This window comes from Lissotriton helveticus, chromosome 10 (genome assembly GCF_964261635.1).
Source record: "Lissotriton helveticus chromosome 10, aLisHel1.1, whole genome shotgun sequence".
NCBI classification, from domain to species: Eukaryota; Metazoa; Chordata; class Amphibia; order Caudata; family Salamandridae; genus Lissotriton; species Lissotriton helveticus.
Window position 1 is genome coordinate 378,797,552 of NC_136071.1, and position 25,551 is coordinate 378,823,102.

The following is a 25,551-nucleotide window of genomic DNA, read 5'->3' on the forward strand; positions in this document are numbered from 1 at the left end:
GCGACAGGGGCACCCCCGACCCTTGCTGGAGCTTCATCACACTTGCGATACAACTCCAGCAATGCATTCGCCGAGGTTCCAATCCTCTGTCCACAGTTCTGTGTGAGAACAGAAACCCTGCGACAGGGGCACCCCCGACCCTTGCTGGACCTTCATCACACTTGCGATACAACTCCAGCAATGCGCCACCTTTACGGCACAGATACATCACGCATCTGTGCTGTTTTTGCCCCGTGATGCGCCGCATTGTAAATGCAGCACACCATAGGTGACGGAACAGCGGCACAGAATGACTAACACATCCCTGGTGATGCGCCAGTCATCATAAATCTATCCCTATGCTTCTTATCTTGTTAGAGATGAACCGCCATATGTATCATCAAAGTTATTTGCATTTCCTAAATAGCGAACTTTAAGGAATAAATAGCGATTCTTTACCATTCCTAGTTTGCGATGAGCTATTTGCTAATTAGCCGAATGTAGCCCAATGAAGCCCAATGTAGCCCAATGTAGCCCAAAGATGGCCGCCAGACACACAAAAAAACAAATGTAGCCCAAATATCAGCCAGATGTAGCCCAACTATAGCCCAGTGACAGAATGACCAATCAGCTTCGCAAACCTCCGTTACGTGAAGCGGAGCGCTGTTACAGATATATATCTTTTTTTGAACGTTAATTTCTCAAAATCCACTGGAGCACATATATTGAGACCTAGCAAAGGCACATCGGGCTACCAGTCCCTAATATTTTGCCAAGTTTCGTGCAAATCCATTCAGCCGTTCAATTATTATTTTTATTTTTTTTTTTTGCCCCGCGGGGCCCTTTTAAAACCTCCACATCAAACCTAGGGGGTCAGCGAGGATCTACTATGCCCCCTTATAGTTATTTCCCCCTTTGTTTTGACCTCCTCTTGTCTCTCGATCCTACCGAGAGACAAGATGGCGGCCGCTACGGACTGTTTGGAATGTTGACAGACGCCGGAGAACCAATCAGCTTCGCTTCACAAAGCTCCGTTGCGCGAAAAGTCCGCGAACCAGAGCGCTAACCGGTCCGCTGTTACAGATATATATCTTTTTTTAAACGTTAATTTCTCAAAATCCACTGGAGCACATATATTGAGACCTACAAAAGGCACATCGGGCTACCAGTCCCTACAATTTTGCCAAGTTTCGTGCAAATCCATTCAGCCGTTCGGGCTAAAAGTGAGGCCAACCGCCCTATGGAAAACTCAATGTTAAAAACACGTTTTGGGACCCCCCTTTTTTCTCGGCCCCCACTGGACGAACCCCCCCCAAATTTTCAAGGGCTGCTCAGAAACAAAATGTGCCATTTTCCTGAAAATTTCAGCCAATTCCGTCCACAAACGCCAAAGTTATTAGACATAGAATTTTCAAAAAACCCATAGAGAAAAAATCCTAACTATATATACCTACTGGCGACCGCCAGTAGGTAATATATATATATATCAAACACAAAGGTTGCCCCATTGGAAGGCCACACTCGAGGGGGTTATCACACTCGTTTGCCGCCGGTAGTGACAATGCAGCTCACCATGCTTTTCTCCATCTCATGCCAAACGCGTTTCGGGCGCATCTCTCGCCCTTGATCACTGGCTGGAACAACAGGAAACGTAGGCAGATTAATTGCACATGTTTTATTGTGAAGTTAAAGTCCCGCCCTCATAGGCGTCATCAGGGAGCATTGTGGTATTTGCAGTTCCCGATATAGACCAAGTGCAAATCCCAAGTGGTTGCCAATGTTTTTTGTTGTTAAAATATCAAGCCCCAGTGGGCAGAGTACAGCGATGTAGGAGCCGTTATGCCACCAATATATACCAGTGGCTCAGGCCCCCCTCAATCCATTCACTGCTTACAGTTCCAAGCAATGTAGATCCGCTATAGTCAAAGCGGCGGGGCCTTCCGCGACCGGACTAGCCGCCTATTTCATCAAACACAAAGGTTGCCCCATTGGAAGGCCACACTCGAGGGGGTTATCACACTCGTTTGCCGCCGGTAGTGACAATGCAGCTCACCATGCTTTCCTCCATCTCATGCCAAACGCGTTTCGGGCGCATCTCTCGCCCTTGATCACTGGCTGGAACAACAGGAAACGTAGGCAGATTAATTGCACATGTTTTATTGTGAAGTTAAAGTCCCGCCCTCATAGGCGTCATCAGGGAGCATTGTGGTATTTGCAGTTCCCGATATAGACCAAGTGCAAATCCCAAGTGGTTGCCAATGTTTTTTGTTGTTAAAATATCAAGCCCCAGTGGGCCGAGTACAGCGATGTAGGAGCCGTTATGCCACCAATATATACCAGCGGCTCAGGCCCCCCTCAATCCATTCACTGCTTACAGTTCCAAGCAATGTAGATCCGCTATAGTCAAATATATATATGCTCCAAGTGACCCATCCGGGTGAGACGCACACGGGAGACAGAAGTTTTTCGCTGCACGCTCTAATTCACGTATGGAAACAGCATTCTTTCCGATTGATATAACAGCCACTTCACGTAGCCTGACGCGTTTCGGGTTCACTTCTTCAGAGGCAAACGGAAGTTAGTTCGTGCTTGGCGCTCTCTCCCTCATTAAATAAATTGCCCACCCTTGATTGGCTGCTCAAATGAGACGGGGCATTATGGGAGATGAACAGCCACGGCTAGTGCAGGGCGTTACACTGAGCGGTGATGTCAGGCAGAGGAGGGGCAGGGTGGAGGGTTGTAAAATGCGGGATATAGACGATGTCAGGTAAGTACCGAAAAAAAAAAAGCATTTCGTTGCCCGCGCTGCATCGCCAAATGTGATGCAGCGTGGGTAACGAAATTCATTTTTTTTGTTTTTCGGTACTTACCTGACATCGTCCGTATCCCGCATTTTACAACCCCCCACCCTGCCCCTCCTCTGCCTGACTTCACTGCCCGGTGTAACTCCCTGCACAAGCCGTGGCTGGAGATGAAGTGTCAAACTCCTTAGATTGATTGTAGAATTACCGCTGAATATTCACTAAGCTCTGGATGAGCCTCGGCGAGAATGCAGTATCCTCAATCCTCAACTGTATCCCCACGTTGGAGGCTCGGCAGTTTCCTGGCCTCGAAAAATTCTGTCTCCTGTGTGCGTCTCAGCCGGATGGGTAACTCGGAGCATATATATATATATATATATATATATATATATATATATATATATATATATATTACCTACTGGCGGTCGCCAGTAGGTATATATAGTTAGGATTTTTTCTCTATGGGATTTTTGAAAATTCTATGTCTAATAACTTTGGCGTTTGTGGACGGAATTGGCTGAAATTTTCAGGAAAATTGAACATTTTGTTTCTGAGCAGCCCCTGAAAATTTGGGGTGGTTCATCAAGGGGGGGCCGAGAAATAAGGGGGGTCCCAAAACGCATTTTTCCCATGTTAATTTCCATAGGGCGGTTGGCCTCACTTTTAGGCCGAACGGCTGAATGGATTTGCATGAAACTTGGCAAAATTGTAGGGACTGTTAGCCCGATGTGCCTTTGCTAGGTCTCAATATATGTGCTCCAGTGGATTTTGATAAATTAACGTTCAAAAAAATATATATATCTGTAACAGCGCTCTGGGTAGCGCTCCGGTTCGCGTACTTGACGTGTAACGGAACTTCGCGAAGCGAAGCTGATTGGCTCTCCGGTGTCTGTCAACATTCTAAACAGTCCGGAGCGGCCGCCATCTTGTCTCTCGGTAGGATCGAGAGACAAGAGGAGGCCAAAACAAAGGGGGAAATGACGATAAGGGGGCATAGTAGATCCTCCCTCACCCTCTAGGTTTGATGTGGAGGCTTTAAAAGGGCCCGCGGGGCAAAAAAAACCAACAAAAAAACAAAACTTTTTTTTGCGTGGGGAGCGCCCGGTACGCTTTTGTGCAATGGGCGGTGGTAATCTAAATGATATGGGGGGGGGGGCAGCGTTCAAAGCACATCAGCGTGCATAAACACGAAAATGTTTTTATCTACCACGTACTTGACTTATCTCTAGCTTTATTAATACAATAATCAATAATGAAAAATCGACATCAATAGGGTTGTCCGTATTCCCAGTCAGTACCCTTCCCCGCCCGCCATGTGCACAAAGACCGCATACATCCCCCATAACGTCAAGGCTAAGTAACTAGAACGTCATAAGGAGTTGCAAGTCGCTCCCATACTGGCCCCATTTTGGTCGAGGCCAGGCAGGTCCAGAGTATAGTTCAATGTCTCCAATAAGTAGCGGCAGGACCAGAATCCCTTTCGGCAGTTCTGGCTTCGTCATTACGAGCACTAGAAAACAAGACATTCTGGGCAATACCACCCTTGACGCAGCCCTTTATTCTACAAGATGGTGTCTTTCAAAAGCCAGGGGTATAGGAGTATGTAACAAGCGGTCCATTTAATTGAAAAAACTAAACGTGACAAACGGTTGCAGGATCAGTGAAGGTTAATTTTATAATTGAAAGTATAACAGGATCAGTTACAATAAAATCGTTCATACGCACACCATGGGCGAGTATCATGGGTAACATTATTTCGAAGCTTTATTAATACAATAATCAATAATGAAAAATCGACATCAATAGGGTTGTCCGTATTCCCAGTCAGTACCCTTCCCCGCCCGCCATGTGCACAAAGACCGCATACATCCCCCATAACGTCAAGGCTAAGTAACTAGAACGTCATAAGGAGTTGCAAGTCGCTCCCATACTGGCGCCATTTTGGTCGAGGCCAGGCAGGTCCAGAGTATAGTTCAATGTCTCCAATAAGTAGCGGCAGGACCAGAATCCCTTTCGGCAGTTCTGGCTTCGTCATTACGAGCACTAGAAAACAAGACATTCTGGGCAATACCACCCTTGACGCAGCCCTTTATGCTACAAGATGGTGTCTTCCATTCAGAAAATATTGTTGGCAGCATTTTGAAAGGAAAGATAAACGGCCGTTCTCCTAGTGAGTCTCACATTGTTACATTTATGAAGAATGTTGAAGAGTAGTATGTTGAAAATCTGAAGCCATCGTTCTACAAACTCTCAACCAGCCTTGGATGGAAAAATCCTGAAGAATGTACAAACTGAAAACCAGTTTTTGACTGCATAGCATCAGCAGCAACACTTGAGTCAGCTTTGTGTGAAGCCGCCATCTTGATCCAATCAATACTGTCCACCTGCACACATTCAGGGACCAGGCCGCATTGCGAGGGCACCGCAAGACGTGTCTTCAGGTCAAACGGATTGTGGGACAAGGTCCAGAATGAAGACTCACCAAAAGGCAAAAAGTTCCGCCGGACCCCGGGAGCCGGCAGCCTATGTCGGGGGCGATCTCAGGCCACACCAGGGCAACAAGACTTGGGGAGGGGGCAGGAGCCAAGCGCCCCCTCCCAGTCCGCGCCACCACACCGCCCCTCGGGGGCCTCCGTCAAGCGGTTCAGGGAGGCACCGCAGGCAGCGGTTCTTCAGATCAGTGGCTCTCCCCGGCAAGGCTCCCCTCCGTCAGCAGCGATCGTTGGCGCTGTGGTTGCGGCCGGAGGCCCCGCCTAGTCAACGCCCCGGCCTCTCCATGTCATAGGCCGCAAGAGTGGGCGCAACTCAGGTGGCCGAGCGAGGCACTGTGCCGCAACAGTGGGCGGAACTCAGCTGGCCGAGTGAGGCACTGTGCCGCAAGAGCGGGCGGAACTCAGCTGGCCGAGCGAGGCACTGTGCCGCAACAGTGGGCGCAACTCAGCTGGCCGAGCGAGGCACTGTGCCGCAACAGTGGGCGGAACTCAGCTGGCCGAGTGAGGCACTGTGCCGCAAGAGCGGGCGGAACTCAGCTGGCCGAGCGAGGCACTGTGCCGCAAGAGTGGGCGGAACTCAGCTGGCCGAGCGAGGCACTGTGCCGCAACAGTGGGCGCAACTCAGCTGGCCGAGCAAGGCACTGTGCCGCAAGAGCAGGCGTAACTCAGGTGGCCGAGCGAGGCACTGTAGGTCTTCCTCTCACAAAGATGAAAGTCAGAGTGAGGAACCAAGGAGGGGTTTTCATCATTTGGGACAAAAAAATAGTTCTAAACCAATGAAAGTGTCATTTTTAGGTCACATGACCTAGCCTTACATCATTAGGAAACCAAAAGTGAAATGAACCAATGAAAATTTTTATTAACAAGTCACATGACCTTTTATGCTTACGTTACGCGCTCCGCGCCCCGGATCGCTCCCAGGAAGCTGCGCTTCGCGCCTCGCTTCGCGCATCGGGTGCGCTAACGCGGCACGTCATATGACGCATTACGCGACAACGCGATACTACAGTGTTTCTGGATGTTTCAGACTGAAGCTGGCGTCAGCATGAGAGCACCCCGTGGCTACGTCATGACCGTTCCGCGAGCAATCATGGCAGTCGGTCCCCACCGGAAGTCTGCTGGGAGTCGGGGGCCCCGGTGACTCTTGTAGAATCTTCAAGGCTGAGGGGACACTTTTGGGGATGGGGCCCATGCCCTAGCAGTCAAGCGTCCGAGTTCCAGGGTTGCCCGGAGCCATCCTTGCAGGCCAGGCCCAAGTCTGTGGAACTGACCGCCATTTCGTGAGCTCCGTGGCAGCCGCCTGTCGCTGTACCGCAAGAGTGGGTGCAATTCAGCCGGATGGCGGATGAGACGCTGTAATAGCAAGAGCAGGCGCAACTCAGCTGGCCGAGAGAGGCACTGTGCCGCAAGAGTGGGCGTAACTCAGCTGCCGAGTGAAGCGCTGGGGTGCAGCTGAGAATCCTCCACCTGGGGAGGCTCGTTCGCGCCGCCTCTCCCTTCCAGTGCACCCCACGCCGTCTCCTGGCGCAGGTATATGTGATGGTCGGACCAGGGCATCGCAGGACGTGTCTTCAGGTCAAACGGATTGTGGGACAAGGTCCAGAATGGATGAGTCACCAAAAGGCTAAAAGTTCCGCCGGACCCCGGGAGCCGGCCGCCTACGTCGAGTGAAGCGCTGGGGTGCAGCTGTGAAACCTCCACCTGGGGAGGTGGGGGAGGCTCGTTCGCGCCGCCTCTCCCTTCCAGTGCACCCCACGCCGTCTCCTGGCGCAGGTATATGTGATGGTCGGACCAGGGCACCGGAGGACGTGTCTTCAGGTCAAACGGATTGTGGGACAAGGTCCAGAATGGAAGAGTCACCAAAAGGCAAAAAGTTCCGCCGGACCCCGGGAGCCGGCCGCCTATGTCGGGGGCGATCTCAAGCCACACCAGGGCAACAAGACTTGGGGAGGGGGCAGGAGCCAAGCGCCCCCTCCGATTCCGCGCCACCACACCGCCCCTCGGGGGCCTCCGTCAAGCGGCTCAGGGAGGCACCGCAGGCAGCGGTTCTTCAGATCAGTGGTCTCACCGGCAAGGCTCCCCTCCGTCAGCAGCGATCGTTGGCGCTGTGGTTGCGGCCGGAGGCCCCGCCTAGTCAACGTCCCGGCCTCTCCATCTCGTAGGCCGCAGAGTAGTCGGGGAGAAATCCCGGGAACGGCGGCATGTATTTAGATCGATGTTGCAGCAGGCTGCCATGTAAATAGTTATTTAATAAAACGTTTTACCCTGTTACTTTGCTGGTGTGTTGTATATATTTATAATATTTTCATAGGGTTTGTCGTTATTTTGGGCGGGGTGGGCGGCGGAGCCGAGCTGTCTTTGCAGCCGTCATGGCGTCGAGCTCGGTTCCTCTCACTAGTTTCATATTTCTCATGAGGAGTTGTTCCTAATGTTTCTATTTTAGCGAGGTCAACAAGAGATCCCATTAGTGGCCTACTGATTTTGCTTGATTCCTTTTGTTTTTTCTAACGATTTTTCACTATCTGCAAAGACTAAACAGAGTATTGCGACTCTGTGCTTGTTTGTAAATAGAGAATGAACCAAAGAGAAGCAATTCCAAAACAGTAAATGCTTGGATAACAATAAATCAAATGGAGAGGGAAGCAGGCACGAAGGATTACAATGGGGGCAAAGGCCTGCGTTACCTACCCTTCACTATCTGCAAAGAGAGAATACTCCTAAAAGAAAAGAGGGGGGGGCAGCGTTCAAAGCACATCAGCGTGCATAAACACGATTATTTTTTTTACCTACCACGTACTTGACATTTTAAAGCTTTTGATATTTGCTAATAAAAAACCATTGAAATTCACTGAAAAAACCATAGGTTATAGACCATATATAGTTAGGAATTAGCATTTACAAAACCTTGAAAATTCACTGAAAAAACCATGGGTTATAGACCATATATAGTTAGGAATTAGCATTTACAAAACCTTATTTTACTCACACAAAACCATTGAAATTCCATATATAGTTAGTTGCACTAACTATATATCGCGCACCCGCAATCCACTGCTGATGATGTCACATATTACATCATTCAAGACATGGTCAGTGACATCACTGATGACATCACTGATGACATCTCAAATGACATCACTGATGACATCACTGATGACATCATCCAGTGACTGTGTGTTTCTGTAAAGTTTAAATATGTTTGTACCTCTAGAGCGCGAGCTGCATTCTGATTGGCTGACAATGTCTGTCAACACTCCAAAACAGAAACTGTTGGCAGCCATCTTGTGCCTCGGTAGACTGAGTCACAGGAAAGCAGAAAAACAAACGTGTAGAACTCAAAAAAGGGGCAGGGAATAAGCACCCCGACCCCCTAGACCTGCTCAGGGGGTCCCACAAGGACCCCCAAGGCAAAACATTTTTTTTAAATCGCGGGGTACGCGTACCGTACGCGTACCGTACGCGCACCGTACGCGTACCCCGACATTCACACAAAAAAAAAAATTGGGGGTCTTTGTGGGACCCCCTGAGCAGGCCTAGGGGGTCAGTGTGATTCTACTCTGGCCCCTTTGCGAGTTTCACACCTTTGTTTCACTGCTTTCTTGTGCCTTGGTTCTAACAAGGCACAAGATGGCTGCCAACACTTCCAGGTTTTGAGTGTTGACAGACAGTGGCAGCCAATCAGCATGCCTTCCCGAGAAAGCTGCATGGTCATTGGCTGTCAACACTTCTAACCAGGAGGTGTTGGCATCTATCTTGTGCTAGTGTTGACAGACAGTGACAGCCAATCAGCATGCCTTCCCGAGAAAGCTGCATGCTCATTGGCTGTCAACACTTCTAACCAGGAAGTGTTAGCATCCATCTTGGGTCTTAATAGACTGAGGCACAAAAAAGCAGAAAAACAAATGTGTAGAACACAAAAAGGGGGCAGGGTAGAAACATCCTGACCCCTTAGGGTGCTCATGTGGTCCCACTAGGATATTAATATATTTAAACGTTATCCGCTAATAGAATTAGCATTTAAAAAACCTTTGAAATTCACTGAAAAAACCATAGGTTTCAGGCCATATATAGTTAGGAATTAGCATTTAAAAAACCTTTGAAATTCACTGAAAAAACCATAGGTTTCAGGCCTTATATAGTTCGGAATTAGCATTTAAAAAACCTTGCAAATTCACTGAAAAAACCATAGGTTTCAGGCCTTATATAGTTAGGAATTAGCATTTAAATAACCTTTGAAATTCACTGAAAAAACCATAGGTTTCAGGCCTTATATAGTTAGGAATTAGCATTAAAAAAACGTCCGAATATATAAAAACGTTATCCGCTAATAGAATTAGCATTTAAAAAACCTTGCAAAGTCACTGAAAAAACCATAGGTTTCAGGCCTTATATAGTTAGGAATTAGCATTTAAAAAACCTTGCAAATTCACTGAAAAAAAAATAGGTTTCAGGCCATATATAGTTAGGAATTAGGCACAAGAAAGCAGAAAAACAAACGTGTAGAATACAAAAAGGGGGCAGGGTAGAAACACCCTGACCCCTTAGGGCTGCTCAGGTGGTCCCACTAGGATAATAATATATTTAAACGTTATCCGCTAATAGAATTAGCATTTAAAAAACCTTTGAAATTCACTGAAAAAACCATAGGTTTCAGGCCATATATAGTTAGGAATTAGCATTTAAAAAACCTTGCAAATTCATCAGTGATGTCATTTGAGATGTCATCAGTGATGTCATCAGTGAAGTCACTGACCATGTCATGAATGATGTAATATGTGACATCATCAGCAGTGGATTGCGGGTGCGCGAAATATAGTTAGTCCAACTAACTATATATGAGCAATTTCAATGGTTTTGTATGAGTAAAATGTCCAGCTAACTATAACACCACTAAAACTTATAGTTTTTTGAGTGAATTTCAATGGTTTTTTAAATGCTAATACCTAACTATATATGACCTGAAACCTATGGTTTTTTCAGTGAATTTCCAAGGTTTTTTAAATGCTAATACCTAACTATATATGACCTGAAACCTATGTTTTTTTCAGTGACTATATATATGTATGTATATATATATATATATATATTTTCTTCACCAAGAAAATACTCGCACTCCACCAGGAAATTAGTTATGCAGGTTTATTTTTATTGCCTTTACAGCAACAGCTGACTTTATTCGTCTCAAGCAATGCAGCATGTGACACATTTAAATATTCCTGACGCGTTTTGGTGTACTTCCACCTTAATCATAGGTAGGTGTGTCTCTCAATTAGTTCCAAGTGGACTTGGTCCCACAGTGGCTGAACTGCGGGTCCCAATACGCATCAGGTAGGTATTCACAAGTGGACTGGGTTTGTACCTTTATGCTGTATAGCGTTATTCCATCCTGTATCACTGTTCCCTTTGCCAACACTGACGCTGCATAAACATCTAATGCCAAGTGCTTTTGATTGCTGCAAAGTTCCAAATTTATGCGCTTCAGCAGCGAAGTTGTAGGAGAATGGAAGACACCCTTCTCCCCTTCCTTTCTTCAACAAAATACCACATTGCCCAGGAAATCCAATGGCTGGTACCATTGTAAGCGAGTCATCCCCCTCAATTAATCGTTCCAACAAAGTTCCATAGACCGGGGGCCCCAACTCTGCAGGGCGGGCTACTTAACAGCAGGAATGGAGATCCTGCCAATCATATCCTCACAACAACAACAGAGCCCAACTTCGTCTTATCGCAATATATATATATCATCCAATGTTTCTGCTGATGTCTACCCTAATACCACCCTGGATCTCGGCCCATAAAGGAAGGATTTAACCCATTCTCTTTCCTCTAGCCCTTTTTTCCAGTTACTGTTAGAGCCTCACGTGGTCCAGGGTGATACATCAGTATTGGCTCTGAAAGTCAGGCAAAAATCAGACTGCTTAAGGCCCACAATACTGTTAAACTCCATAGACTCCTGAAATTGCATTGTCCCACCTTATTCTTCATTTGGCAGATAGGAGATATTAATCTCAATCCTGGATTCTTAAGAACTGGCATCAATCAGGTCTCCATCACATTTTGTTTGAATGATACACTTTCTATAGGAAGAAATCACAATATCTCCTATCAAGGGAGGCAGCACCTGATGATCACCTTTTCACAAATCTGGAAGGTCAGAGATCACCTACAGAGTGAGTGGGCTACAATATATCAATCAATTATTGTGTTTTGTACATTGACATGTGAGACTACTGGAACTGGGCTAGATTATCTAGTCTGCTTGATTGAATGCATAAAATATCCCTATTCGTTCTTGCCCAAGTTAGTTGATAATACCTGAATCATCTTCAAGGTTCTGTGAGAAGCTGTTTCTTTAACTACCCGAAAGAGGTGTTTTGATAAGTCTGAGGCTTCTTTAAGTTTTTTCTGCAAAACATGGTTTCTTTGTTGTTTGATTGACTTTGTTGTTTGGTGTCTTTCTGACACGTTCAACATAATCCTGTGATCCTCATTAGGACCTCTCTGCCACACAAGATCCACTCTCCCCACTTCTGTCAATACACTGTATGAGCAAATTAGTAAATCAACAGCATCGGTTTAAACTAACGATCTATTATCTTTTACAGCTTGTGATTGTGGTTTCCAGTACACTAATGGCATCTGTGAGCGGTAAGTATAATTAAGAAATTTGGGAGTGATAAAGCACCTTGAAATATATTTAAAATGATTTCACTTTATTTCTTCCATTGTCATACTCAGTAAAGCTCATGGTGTAAATTATCTGCTTGCTAATTCAGTCAAAATTATTTTTTTCAAATGAATTGCTATTTGTCTTTTTAATCTAAAACAATGTAGTTTGACAAGAGGGCTTTAACCTACAGAAAGGTTGTATCAGGCTTGGCAGCTGTTACTCTGCTTTGTATATTGTACTGCCGCTAGACCAACCTATGAAGAAAGATGAGGTTTGAACTACCAATGTCCTAGGAAGCAAGAAAACCTTGAGGGTGTAGTAAGTGAGTCTACAATATTTTGTTCTGCTATATCCAGGAAAAGCATACTGAATGGTTACAGGAACGCATCCAGGCTTTCAAAATGAAATACATACTGTAAGGGTTGTCTGACGAAACCACACTTGTGATAACCACACATGCCGGCTCCATGCATTCATAACCATGAAAATCTTAAAGCTGCATATGCCTTTTACACGCATGCTTTTCAACTAAATATGCATTGTTAAGGCATGTATGGCAAAGACATGTGTGTGATTAAAACTAACCTGCCCCAAGCCCTAAAAATATTTTGATCCCTGCCCCATACCCATAAAACTCCCCAAGCCCCCACCTAGAGACCTAAAACTAACCACCCTCCTGAAAACCAACCCCCCTCACTCATGAGCCCTAAAAACGTCCCTGCCCCAAGCCCTAAAAACTATCCCACCTTTCCCAACCCCTATAACCTACCCCAACACTCTGAACCCTAAAAACTACCCAAAACCCTCCTGAGTCCTAAAAACTTCCCCGGCCTCCCTAAGCCCTAAAACGTATACCGATCCCTGACCCCTACAAATGACCTGAACCCCCTTAGCCCTAAAAACTTCCCTGACCCCCCAAGCCCTTAAAACTAACCTGGCCCCTGAGCCCTAAAAACTAACCCAACTCCCCCTCTGCCCTTAAAACAGCCAGACCACCCTAAAAACAACCTAAACCCTTAAAAACTATTGCCCACCCGGCCCAGCCCCAACCCCACTTAACTCACCATGTCCACTCCCGATCCTTCCTTCAACCACCCATTCCGGCAGCTAGACTTTACACTGTCTTACCACTCATGCATGGTTCAGGAATACGTGTGGTTAAGGCAAACATGGCAGAGATTGCGTTGTTGGGACACGTGTGGCTCTGCCCACCTTGTTCCGACTGTTCCCCACAGTAAGATATCTCAGTTCTTGTTCATCAGTACTTGACAGTACAAAAGTACACAGACAAACTCATCCAATGTTCCAGTTGATTTAGGGACTCAGGTATCAATATTATGAGTGCCTATTGCACTCACAGATAAGACTAGGCTCCCTTCATGTGCCCAATATATTCCATTTAATTAATCAGATGAATGCTCTGTCAAGTAATTAATGTCAACTAATTTTCATATATATCAAATTGTTGTCATTGTTATTGATACTGACATATAATCGCCAGATTGTAGTAACACCCTATTCCTAGACAAATTGATCTTTCTTATGCTACAGAAACTCATTTCAAGAGTATCAAAAACTAAATCTAGTGTTTGAAGAAGAGTTATGCTTATTAAGCACAATGTTGATAATAAGGCACTTGGGACACAAAATCCAACCATTTATAAAAGAATTCAGATCCTCGACCCTATCCACCCAAATACATTTATTGTCTTGGTACAAGTAAGAAAAACAAAAGCAGTCAATATACTTAACAATAAAAGTACACAGAAATCATTTAGACGTACCTGAGTCATCTGCTTCCAAACTGTTAAGAAGAAAATTGTAGTGTCTTCGTGGTTTTACTTTATAGTACAATATCCGTTGTATACAATAGCTTTAAAAGTATTCAAACCAGTACAAAAAGTAGAACATTTAAAGTGAGCATGGGAGAGCTGTAAGCTAAACCACGAACAATGGAAAGATGGAGTAATAGTATGTGTAAATGCTTGTTAATACTTAGGACCTAACTACGATGGCGGTGGATCGCAACCGACGGCTCGTTGGTTGCTGTCCGACCGTCATCATCTGCTGTGGTAATGCATTATGATGTGTGCGTTTGGAGGTAGCAGTCGGAGGGATTGACGGATTCTCTAGGAACCTGTTGGTCAGTCGGAAACTCACCACAATCCCCTAAGGATGGAGTTCCCTCCGTCAAGATTATGAGGTGGGTTTCCATCATGGAAAGGCTGTCGGAAAGTGACATTGGAGGCCCCTAACCATGCCCCACCATGAGGTGCCTGCCACAAGGTGCAGGGATGGTCACAAACTTAAATTTTTCAATGGGAGCTTGTGCTGCAGGCATTTTCAGCCCCCCGCACAAGCTCCCATTAACAAATAGAAGTTTCCAACTAAACTATGTGTGATTGCATCCTAATTGAAGAGTCGGAACCGCTGACCATCGGTCATTCTGGCACTTCCCAGCAACGGTGTTGTCCAACCTCTGGTCATACCAACTTACCTAAGTAGTATTGGCCAAAGAGAAAAGTTGAAAGAACAGCCAAGGTACAGACTTAAGATAACATACTCCACTGTGTCCTGGCCAGATGATGACTTGTACATTGAAAGACCCAGGCAGAGACACAGCAGCTAAGACAAACAGTTGGGGGGGAGTAGAGAAAAAAGTTCCCTCGTCTAAATTCAGGTACACAGGTCTTCCTGTGTATAATGGAAGATGATGAAGATGAATGCCAGGAGGTTTCTCATTGGTCTTCTTTGGAGCTCCATGATGCACTTTTTCACAGACATCTTGGTATCCTTATAAATACTTACTGGTTGAACATCCACAATGATATGATGTTGTTTGGTGACATGGTGATGCACCACCCACCAGATTTACTATTGGAACTCTGTATCCAGTTCTTGGGAATATACAGAGTTTAGCTCAAACACAGTAAATAGGTCAGCTATCACAATTCACTCCTCCAGAAATATTTGAATTAACAAGCCCAAATTGATGATCCCTAAATAAACAAATTCAAACTGTAAACTTAAATGTTTTCTAGGGGGTGAGGATTCATACAGCAGCCTAATGCCTCTGAAAGATGTTAGGGCATGAGAGGATTTCTTCAAGTGCTTCTCGTATAACAGGGACTCTGACTTGGCTAAAAAAAAGTAGGAATAAATTGTTGTGAGTTTCCTAAAACAGGAGGTGTGAAAATGTAATTTCTTTCTCATCATCATCATTTCAGTTTGAAGAACCATAAAAGCAGATTTGAACAAATACAAGAATTATAAAAAATAAAGTTGCAGGCTCAATTTGCTACAATAATGTTAAGTGGACTGGTGTAAGTTCCAAATCAGATTCCATCCTTTAGCACAAATGGTTGAAGAATCTGGCAGAATGCCCTCAATAATATATATATATATATATATACATAATAAAATTAGTGTGCCATAAAGCAAAAACCTCAACAACAAAAAACAAGCAGCTCCGTAGCTCCAGATGGGTCCACTTTGTCATCCGGCAAACAAGAATAAAAACAATAGGAATGGACTAATATACATTAGTTATCACCAAGGAATTAAAGTGCATAGTGCAGATTATAAAGCAACACAATAGGTAAAAGAGATTCAAGAGTTCAAAAGAAATGTTATGTTAAAAACAATGTTTAAGATAACTAAAAACAATAAGTAAAACGCCATGTATAAAAAAGAGCATATTAATCTGTTTTTCAATCCTGTGGGCTGGGCAGGTCTGACCTTACATGTTTGAAGACCACCGGCCCCCTTAGTGCTTCTCCTCGGGCATACTATCAACAGTGACACAAATGTACTTGAACCGCCATATTCAGGCCACCTGGAGATATCTAGCAACCGCAAAAACCACCAGCCTAGACGTGTCCGATTTTAAGAGCCTGGTGGCAACCATCTAGCTCCTTACACCCAGGGATCTACACAGGGGTAATAGCCATTTTCTCTTCTGGGCATCATACGCTGAGCACAAAAATAAAAAGAAAGATAGGTCTTCTCTAGGCCTTTACAACCCGGGCATTCTAAACTCTGGTAGATCTCATTTGCCCACTTAGCACGAAAGGCCATAGTGGGTAAATACTGATATCTAAATTGTAAGAACAATTTTCTGGCCAGAGCATGAGTGATCTCATCGATCGTAAACTCATAGCTTGGTGACAACTTACACCCCAGAAAATCCAGTCAGTCAGTCAAATCATTTTATTCGATGCTTAAAATTGTTAAGTTCATAAAAGTACAGGAAATATAGTGTAAAATATGCATGCTAAAAAGTACTGTTTTCATAATTCATTTGATGACAATAATTTGATTAAAACAAACGTTTTTTTTAAAACAGAATATAATTTGATGGATCTTAAGGCACATTAGCCCAACTGCCTAGTCTTCCATGCCTGAAGGAGCTATGAGGCCACAGTAAAACATACTAATTCATTAGGTAGTGATTGTAAAAAATACAAGGCCGGACGACACTGAATAAAATCATATTTGTGCATAAGCAGCCAAATGAGTCTTTTGCGGTGTGTCTTATAAAATTTACAGAAGAAAAGTATGTGTAAGAGTGACTGAGGGGAAGAGTCATCACACGGGCAGGTTGGAAGATCTGCTATTGAGTAAATACTGGCTGGGAAAGAAAACATGCAAGTAATCAGATTCAACTGAAACCTTACTAGGATGAATCTGTGGCATGAGTTGTTCACAAGGCATAGATATACCGGGGCGCCTTCCTGTTCAATTGAACTCTCTAGGTATAATTTTACAAGTGTTTTTGAGCAGTTTAACTTGGCTCGCTCCAGTGTACTATTGTTTAGGAAAGATCTTTTAATTTCTTTTTTTGATACTGTGGTGCAGGTTAGGGGCGATGTGTATAGATGGCCTAAGTCAAGCAGGTGAGGCTGTTTTTAATGAATAGTAACCACAGGATCTTTAGTGCGTGATCCAAAGTGATGCAGTCTTCTATTAAACTTTGAGTGAGATTTACTGTTGTTCTTCTCCATATAGAATGCCATACCAATATGGGTGCCAGCCTGATTATATCATCAATATAAGGGACATCCAGCTCGGTGTGGCAAAAGAAGTAAGGACAGCTCGCTGGAAGCCCCACTTGATTCTTCCAATAAGAGTTTTCAATGGTCTGGAGAGATGGGCACCGTTATTGACTTTGCGGAAAATACCTTTTTGACCATATCAAGAGGCCTGGCGCCCAATTTCTTTGTAAAAGTTTTTAGTGCTGTAATACTTTTTTTCTAGTGCCAAGCCACGATCATGTTTGACCAAGATAACTGCCTCTCAAAGGTTATTCCAAGGTACGAAAAGGTGTCAGTGTGTAACAATTCCTGTCCTTCTATATAAGAATGTGGATGCCTCTTTTCACTGTGTCCAGTTATCAAAACAAGAGACTTTGCCTCATGTGTTTTAAATCTAAGCTACTCATATAATTTACATAAATCCCTAATAGTTGTTGTAATGCTCAGCCAGTACGCGCTATCAGGACAGCATCGACTGCGTATAGCAGAATTGGGGTGCGTACGTTCTTAATCGTTGGAACGTCCGGGGTGGAGTCCAACAGGAGGGCTTCCACCTCATTTGTATAGATGGAAAAAAGGAATGGGGAAAGAACACACCCCTGGCGCCTCCCCTCAGAATTGGGAATGACTGGAACACTCCCCCGGGATCCCATAATGCACAGATGCCGATGCTGAGGAATAAAGTTGTCTAATAAAGGTGGTTATTGCATCATCTATACCCATTTCTGCCATTATTTCCCAAAGACTGTGGTGGGTTATGCAGTCGAATGCTGCTGAAAGGTCCATAAATGCCAGGGATCCACACAGGGGTAATAGCCATTTTCTCTTCTGAACAACATACGCTGAGCAGAAGAACAAAAAGGAAGATAGGTCTTCTCTAGGCCTTTACACCTCGGGCATTCTAAAATCTGATAGATCTCATTTGCCAACTTAGCACGAAAGGCCATAGTGGGTAAAGACTGATATCTAAATGGCAAGAACAATTTCCTGGCCAGAGCAGGAGTGATCTCATTGATCGTATACTCATAGCTTGGTGATTACTTACACTCCAGAAAATCCAAAGTCAAAGTGCCTCTACTGCCCTATGAACCCTTGGTGTACCATCTGCCAATAGGCCGATTTTCTTTCTAGTTGTCTCTAAAAAACTGGGATTATAGCACCTTAAAAAGTTTAACGGGTTAAACGATGTAAAGTAAAGGGTTCATGGTCAATAATCTGTGGAAAACCAAGCTTCATGTTGCTCTGCTGGAGCAATTGGCTTCAGTCAGATACGTTAGCTCTGTGGTGTTATAGAAAATGTTGTTATTGGGAAGAAGTCCATAAGAGTGCAGGTGTGTGGTCATTTGTACTTTGTAGTTAGAAAACAAGTGCAATCACATAATATCAATAACTATGTTCACATATAATGCATGCTGTAGACTAATTTGGATACAGCTGTAGCATATGGACAGATGTTTCTTGCCAGAGTTCTCTCTTGAATGAAGAAGACCCCTCACATAGGTGGTAGAAAGAAGGCTCGTGGAATTAATAGAATTACATAAGAGTTGTGCCTTTACTTGCATTGCAGAGTGGAACCATGGGTTTAAGCATGGCAGGTATAACAGTGCAATGGAATCACAAGGCATCCGAAAAATGCCCTCAGTTTCACGGTATCAAATGAAGGCAAAGTATGAAGCAAGAGCTGTGTACAATTTTATTTCAGGTTTGAATAATTAAATGATCAAGGAGTTTGAGAATTTACTAGAATAAAGTACTTCACTTATGGATTTGGTGCAAATAACTCCTTATCAATTGAAGCATGTGTGAGATTTATAAGTGAAAGCACAAGGTGAAGTTCTTACTGTTGATACTTAAGTCAACTCCTAGCTAGAGGTTGCATAAAACGTATGTTTTGTTTTCCAGGTGTCCTTTTGGCTTTGGTGGCTTCAACTGTGAAGAACGTAATTACAGGAACCTGGCATAAGTATACTTTCTGATCTCTCTTGAACAGCCCAGTATTAGAATCATGTTGTATATCAGGCAGTAGCTTGAATGTGAAACTTCCCGTCAGTATTGAAATACTTCCAGATCATGTGTAAAGGGCAGTCAGTACCCACCTGCGGAGTCACACAACTCTTGACCCAACCATTTTACTCATGTTGCTTGATGTCACCATGCACTGGTTAGTAACTCTGCCTGTGTTCATTCTATAGCTGGTAGTGTTTCTGACCAGGTTGAACAAATATACAGAAACACAAAATGGCCCAACTCTAGCCATGTGCTGATTTCAAGGGAAGTAGAAGGTTTTAAAATGCATAGGCTAAAATAAACGTTACAATTTGAAATAACTGCAGGATCTACTGTGAAGACCGCCTCAATCAGATAGGCCCATGACTGCTAAAAGAAACAGGAAAATGAACCCACCATGTTTAGACTGCCGGAGTCAACATGTCTTAGAAAATCACATATTATGGGAGAAAGGGATATGATGGTAACATGTAATGGTGAACAGGCCTATTAAAGTGGAAATGTTGTGTGTGCTATAAAAGGATCTTGATTTATGCATGAAAAATCAAAAGATTTCCCTGGACACATTTTGTCTTTAAAACTTAGATGGAACACAACTAGTTAAACGTAGATGGAGCGTGGCTTGGCGTTCGGCAAGATGGCCGCAATGTAGTGCAGCTCTGCCGGCCGCCGATCAATATCCTGCATCTATCCTGCCACTGATGTGCCATCCATCCAACAATACTTTTGGTGGGACTGAGTAGCTGCTGTGGCAGTGACCAGCTGTGGTGCTTCTTGAGTGCGGCAGGGGCTTCAAGGCCATGCTGACGGCGTGTGAGGGGTGCCGGCCGCATGGTAGGAATAGCGGACTGAGGCCTGTGTCCCGAAAGCTGTGTGTCATCCTTGGTCGTGCCGGACAGAGTGGAGGAGCGGGGAGCAGCTGGCGCACTGACGGAGACTGTGTGGCGCTAGGAGGGGCCCCACCAGAAGATAAGTGGCATACTGAGTGATAGCAGGCAGCTCTGGAGTGAGCTGGTCTGTGGAACGGCAGCGTGCGCTGGGCTGCAGGGATATGCGAGCGGCAGGCGACTTTATGTGAGGTGAGCCACGTGCGGGCCCGGTGTCTACAGCGATGAGGGAGCAGCCGCTCGCGGCTGCGAGAAAACGTAGGAATACTGCACGCCACAACTGGAGCTGCTGTTGATGCCGGGGGGCTCAGTTCACCCTTTTTTCCTCTTGGCTGGCATGGGTCTTGCTGGGAATTTTTTTTATGGGGCACGGAGCGGAGGCTCTCCCCATCTGCTGGACCTGCTGGGACTCCCGTACTGTTGGCGCTCCAGTGATCTGCATGCGTCGGTGCAAAATTAGGGCTGTGTGGCGGGTGGCGAGGTCCCGCATTGTGTGATTCAATTGCTGTGCCCCCCCCCCCCCGGGATACATTTGTGTGGCAGCGTGGTGAGAGGAGGAGGGCCGCACTTTGAAGAGGCTTAGTGGGCCGGGAGGCGCTTGCTTCTATGGTGATTCTCTGCTTCTGGTGAGACTTGCCCGAGCTGGCTTGCCTGTGGAGCCCATGTGGTCTGCTATCAGTTTCTAATTTGTGCTTGGGTGTTTCAACTGGTGGTGCGGGATGGGCGTGAAGAGGAAGTGTGCCCGGGCATACCCTGCTATTGGTGGTGCTCCCTCTGGATGGACTCTGGGAGGTGACCTTATACTGTACTCTTAGTGGCATTCTCTGGGTCCTTGCTGGTAATACCTGGGGCCAGAACAGTGACTATGGGGAAACAGGAGAGGAATCAGCCTCGCCTCACTTTCGACTTGCGGAAAGGGGGTAAACCTAATCAAAATGCAGCCTCGGATTCGGAGCTAGAATCATGTTCTGAGGGCCCACGGCATTGGAGAAGTCGCTGGCTGCTATACAGGCCATTCTGCAAGCTATTGACGGCAAAATAGAAGCCCTTAATGGGAGGATGGACAATTTTTCCGCAAAGCTTGATAAACAGGGGGTGAGAATTGGCGAAGCCGAACAGCGGATATCAGACGCGGAGGACGGGCTGCAGCAAGTCACGACGAAAACATCGGATATCACGAAACTTCTTGCAGTAATACAGGTGAACAATTAGGACATTGAGGCGCAATCAAGGCGCAATATTATTCGCGTCCTAGGCCTTCCAGAGTCCACAAACGTGGGTGTCCTTGAAGACTATATGGAGACGATGCTGCGGGAGGTCTGTGGTGCGGATGAGCTGTCACCTATGTTCGTTGTGGAGCGGGCTCATCGCTCCCTGCCGGTGCGTCCTCCTCCCGGAGGCCCACCGCACCCCATAATTGTGCGGTTGCTCCATTTTAGAGACCGAGATGCCGTTTTAAGGATAACTTGTCAAAAAGGCACGAGCACGAATCAGAATAATGTTTTATCGTTTTATCCGGATTTTACGGTTTAGGTGCAAGCAGCTAGGAAGGAGTTTCAGAACGTCAAAAAGGTGCTTCTCAAAGAGCAAATTCCCTATGCCATGCTCTGTCCTGCGAGGCTGCGTATTAGTGAGGCCGATGGCGGAATTTTTTTTTCAAACCCTGAGCAAGCTATGGAGCATGCAAGATCCCTGCTACGACAACGCAAATCACCTGCTCCTCTGTCGGATGTTGAGGACTGAAAAGTAAGGGGGGGGGGGGCACAGGTTCAATATGCACTTCCCAATATTGCATGTACGGGGCTGGCGGGGCTAATTTTTCTATATGTTTTGAATGCTGGTATATGGCTTATTTGCTTGATTAGAGTTCTAGCCTGTTATAACCCGCTGCATCAAATATAAATGTGTTATGAATCTGTTATGCGGGGAGGCTAGGTTGGCGTTCTTGGGAACTGTCCGTGATAAGGTGTTGAGGTCACTCACGTTCTGGTCCCGTACAGTGGGGCTACTGTTTTTTTTTTTGTGGTTGGCCCAAGTGTGGGCTATATTTGAAACGTTCGGCGGCCCCCTCCCTCTACAACAGGGAGTGGACTGAGCCGCTACATTCCCCAATTGGCAAAACCCACCAGATGAAAGGTTTTCTAATGTTATTGTTGGGGGAGTGGGTGGAATGTGCCTTTGGCAAATTGGGGCTGCTTCAGTGGGTGGAAGTCGGGGGGGGGTTGTTTCTAATTCCTGTATTTGGAGTGTGGTGTCCGATTTTCTAGTGGCAGACAGATATGGTTCACAAGCATGTTTCCCCATGGCAGAGTTAGAAGCTGGAGACACACTTCCCTTTTGTGACATGAATGGTAGGTGAACGTTATACTTGCATCACGTGGAATGTCTGTGGATTGAATACACCCAAGAAGACGAGACAGATGCTAGCTCTTCTTGACAGATATCAAGTTCAAATTGCTCTCCTACAGGAGACCCACTTGAGTAAATGTAGAGAGGGTTCGGTGGCGTGCAGGTGGGCGTCTTATTACCTGGCCTCCTCCTATTCTACATACGCACGGGGGTCCTCATTCTTATTAAGAGGGGAGTTCCTTTTAAGCCTCTTAAGACATGTGTTGATGCTGAAGGCCGGTGGTGCATGGGAAATTGGGGAATATTGGTGACTGTTGCGAACATTTATGGGCCGGTGGTGGATGACACGTCCTCCTTTCTGAAGCTGTTTAATGTGTTGTGTACATGGCCGGAGGCTGCGTTACTGTGTGGGGGCGACCTTAATACACATATTAACCCGCAAGTTGATCAATCTAATCCTGCTGGGGTGCGTATGGGCAGGGTGGCGCAGTGTGTTTGGCATTTTAAGGAAGAGATGGGGTTGGTGGATGCTTGGAGGTTGCGCAACGAAGTGTTGGAGGGCACGCATATTACTCCCGCTTTCAATAGCTGGTCCCGATTAGATTACTGGTTACTTAACAGGGAGGCCAATGGCTGGGTGGAGAAGACCCACACGTTGCCGAGAACTTTATCAGATCATAATCCTGTGGTTCTTATATTAGCGGTTCCCCATAGTATGCATCGTCCCTTCACTTGGCGGTTTCGTGCTGACTCTCTGCTGGACCCGGTCTTCAATGACACAATCAGAAATGCTATTATCCAATACTTTGAGTTAAATAGGGGCACAGTTGACAGCCAGGCACTTCTCTGGGATGCCTTTAAAGCGACTATACGAAGGGTCTGTATAGGCACCTCTGCGGGTATTCTACGTGATCTGGGGGGGCAATTGAAAAGAGTGAGGGAGCAATTAAAGAACCTGGAATCCCAGTACATTGCGGCACCCTCATCTGAGGTCTTAGCAAGTCTTAGCAAGTATTCATGAGTACATCGAGGAATATAACCCGCTGGCAAACACAGAAATTAAATATCTCTCGCAATGCTATGTAGCCAGAACATATGCGGAAGGTGGCAGGCTGGGTAGGGTTTTAGCTGACTGGTTGAGGGATAGAGTAGACTGCCCCCCGATTGACCATATTGTGGATGACGCTGGGGGTGACTATTACTCTCAGGGTGATATCATTGAACAGTTTTGCTCTTTTTATAAAGGTATATATAAGTTCCGGGGTGGTATGTCTGAAGATACCATGGATAATCATTTGCAGGACACGGCATACGCCTGGCTTTCGGCTGTCCATAGAAAGTATCTTAGCCTTCCTATAGGTGAGCAGGACGTTAGGGAGGCCATTCTCTCACTACCTAACAAGAAAGCACCTCGGCCTGATGGTCTGACGGCCGAATTTTATAAACAGTATGTTGATATCCTTACGGCCCATATATTGGCAATGTATGCAGAGGCACATGATGTGGGTTACCTTCCGCTGTCTCTACGGTAGGCCTTAATTATCACCCTGTTGAAAAACGATAAGCCACCTGAGAGGTGCAAGTCGTATCATCCACTTTCATTGATCAACATCGACAGGCAGGATTTTAGCCACAAAATTGCAACCGTTGATGCCCCTGCTCATCTTTCCGGACCAGTCCGGCTTTATCCCGGATCGATCTACAACTTTGAAATTGCGCATACTATTTGCTATGCTCCATGTGCTCAACCCGGAGTTGCCAGCCTTGGCCGTGGTGTTGGACGCGGCCAAGGCCTTTGACTCTATAGAATGGAAATATATGCTATATATTCTGGGTAGAATGGGTTTCCCCGCCATCTTTGTCCGCTGGATTCAAGTCCTGTACACGGATGCTTCTGCAAGGGTCAGGGTGGGCGGACTCACGTCGGAGCCATTTGCTATTGAGAGGAGTACCAGGCAGGGCTGCCTACTGTTCCCGTTTCTTTTTGCCATTGTGTTAGAACCGCTGGCGTGTAAGATTCAGCAAGCTCATAGGGCGTCTGCCTTGAATTTTAATAATCGCCCAATTGGGATTTCGCTTTATGCACACAACATGGTCGTATACGTGCGTGAGCCGCAGACCTATCTCTCCCCGATCATTTGAGAATATATCAGGTTTGGCCTCTTATCGGGGTTGCAAATCAACTGTGAGAAGTCGGTTCTCATTCCCATGACGCCTGCGACAGCGCCACCCCAGGTGGAATATCCTCTGGTATGGTCGGAGGACCTAGTTAAATATTTGGGTGTGTGGATACACCGTGACCCAGAATCTGTCATCAGGGAAAACTATGGTTGGGCCTACACCGAGCTGGTAAAGCAGATAGATCGCTGGGTTGGGTGTTGCGTCTAAATATCGAGTTTTTATTTTCGAATGGACATAATATCGACTCCAGAATATCGAGATGGCAGTAATATCGAGGTAAGTAATATCAATGTGTTTTTTATCGATTTCCATGTTTGATAAAAAAAATCGATTGTAAAAATATCGAGTAAGTAATATTGAAAGTTAAAAATATCGTTTGTTTTTGTTATTTAAAAATATTGAAAGTTAAAATATAGATTGTAAGAATATCGAAAGTCATGTTATCGACTGTCATAATATCGACTGTCATAATATCGATATTAATAATATTGAATATTTAAATGTACACTGTTTTTAATGTTTTATTTGTAATTTTGTTGTAAAAATATATATGTATTTTAGATCTTTATTTATTTTGAAATATTAATAAAATGTTTAAAATATTTTTAAAATATATTTAAAATAGTATATTAATTTCTAGGAGTGGGTAGTGGGTTTTTAGGGGAATAGGGTGGGAAGTGTTTTAAAATATATGTTAATATATTTTTTAATATACTAATACATAGAAATATATATATGAAAATTATTTATAAATAAAAAAAAATTGAAAAAAAAGTATAATAATTTCTAGGAGCGGGTAGTGGGTTTTTAGGGGACTACGGTGGGAAGTGTTTTAAAATATATGTTAATATTTTTTTAAATATATGAAAAAATTGAAATATATATGAAAATTATTTATTAATTAAAAACTAAAATTATAAATTTTTAAAAAAATGTATAATAATTTCTAGGAGCGGGTAGTGGGTTTTTAGGGGAATAGGGTGGGAAGTATTTTAAAAAAAATAAAAACAATTGTACTATATTTGAAAAAATAAAATAATATTAATTTTTTTTTTCAATTTTAAATAAAAATTAAATAAATTGTAAAATGTATAATAATTTATATGAGTGAGTTGTGTGTTTTTATGAGAATAGGGTTTAAACTGTATATAT

General features: G+C 44.7%; 1 protein-coding gene across 1 annotated transcript in view; it reads left to right on the forward strand.

Moving 5' to 3' along the window:
- Positions 1-25,551, forward strand: part of LOC144784067 (uncharacterized) — a 625,465-nt gene that overhangs the window by 361,904 nt on the left and 238,010 nt on the right. Inside the window, exons 4-5 of the mRNA XM_078662757.1 lie at positions 11,878-11,920; positions 18,878-18,915. Of these exons, the coding sequence (XP_078518883.1) occupies positions 11,878-11,920; positions 18,878-18,915 (81 nt within the window). The remainder of the gene's footprint in view (positions 1-11,877; positions 11,921-18,877; positions 18,916-25,551) is intronic.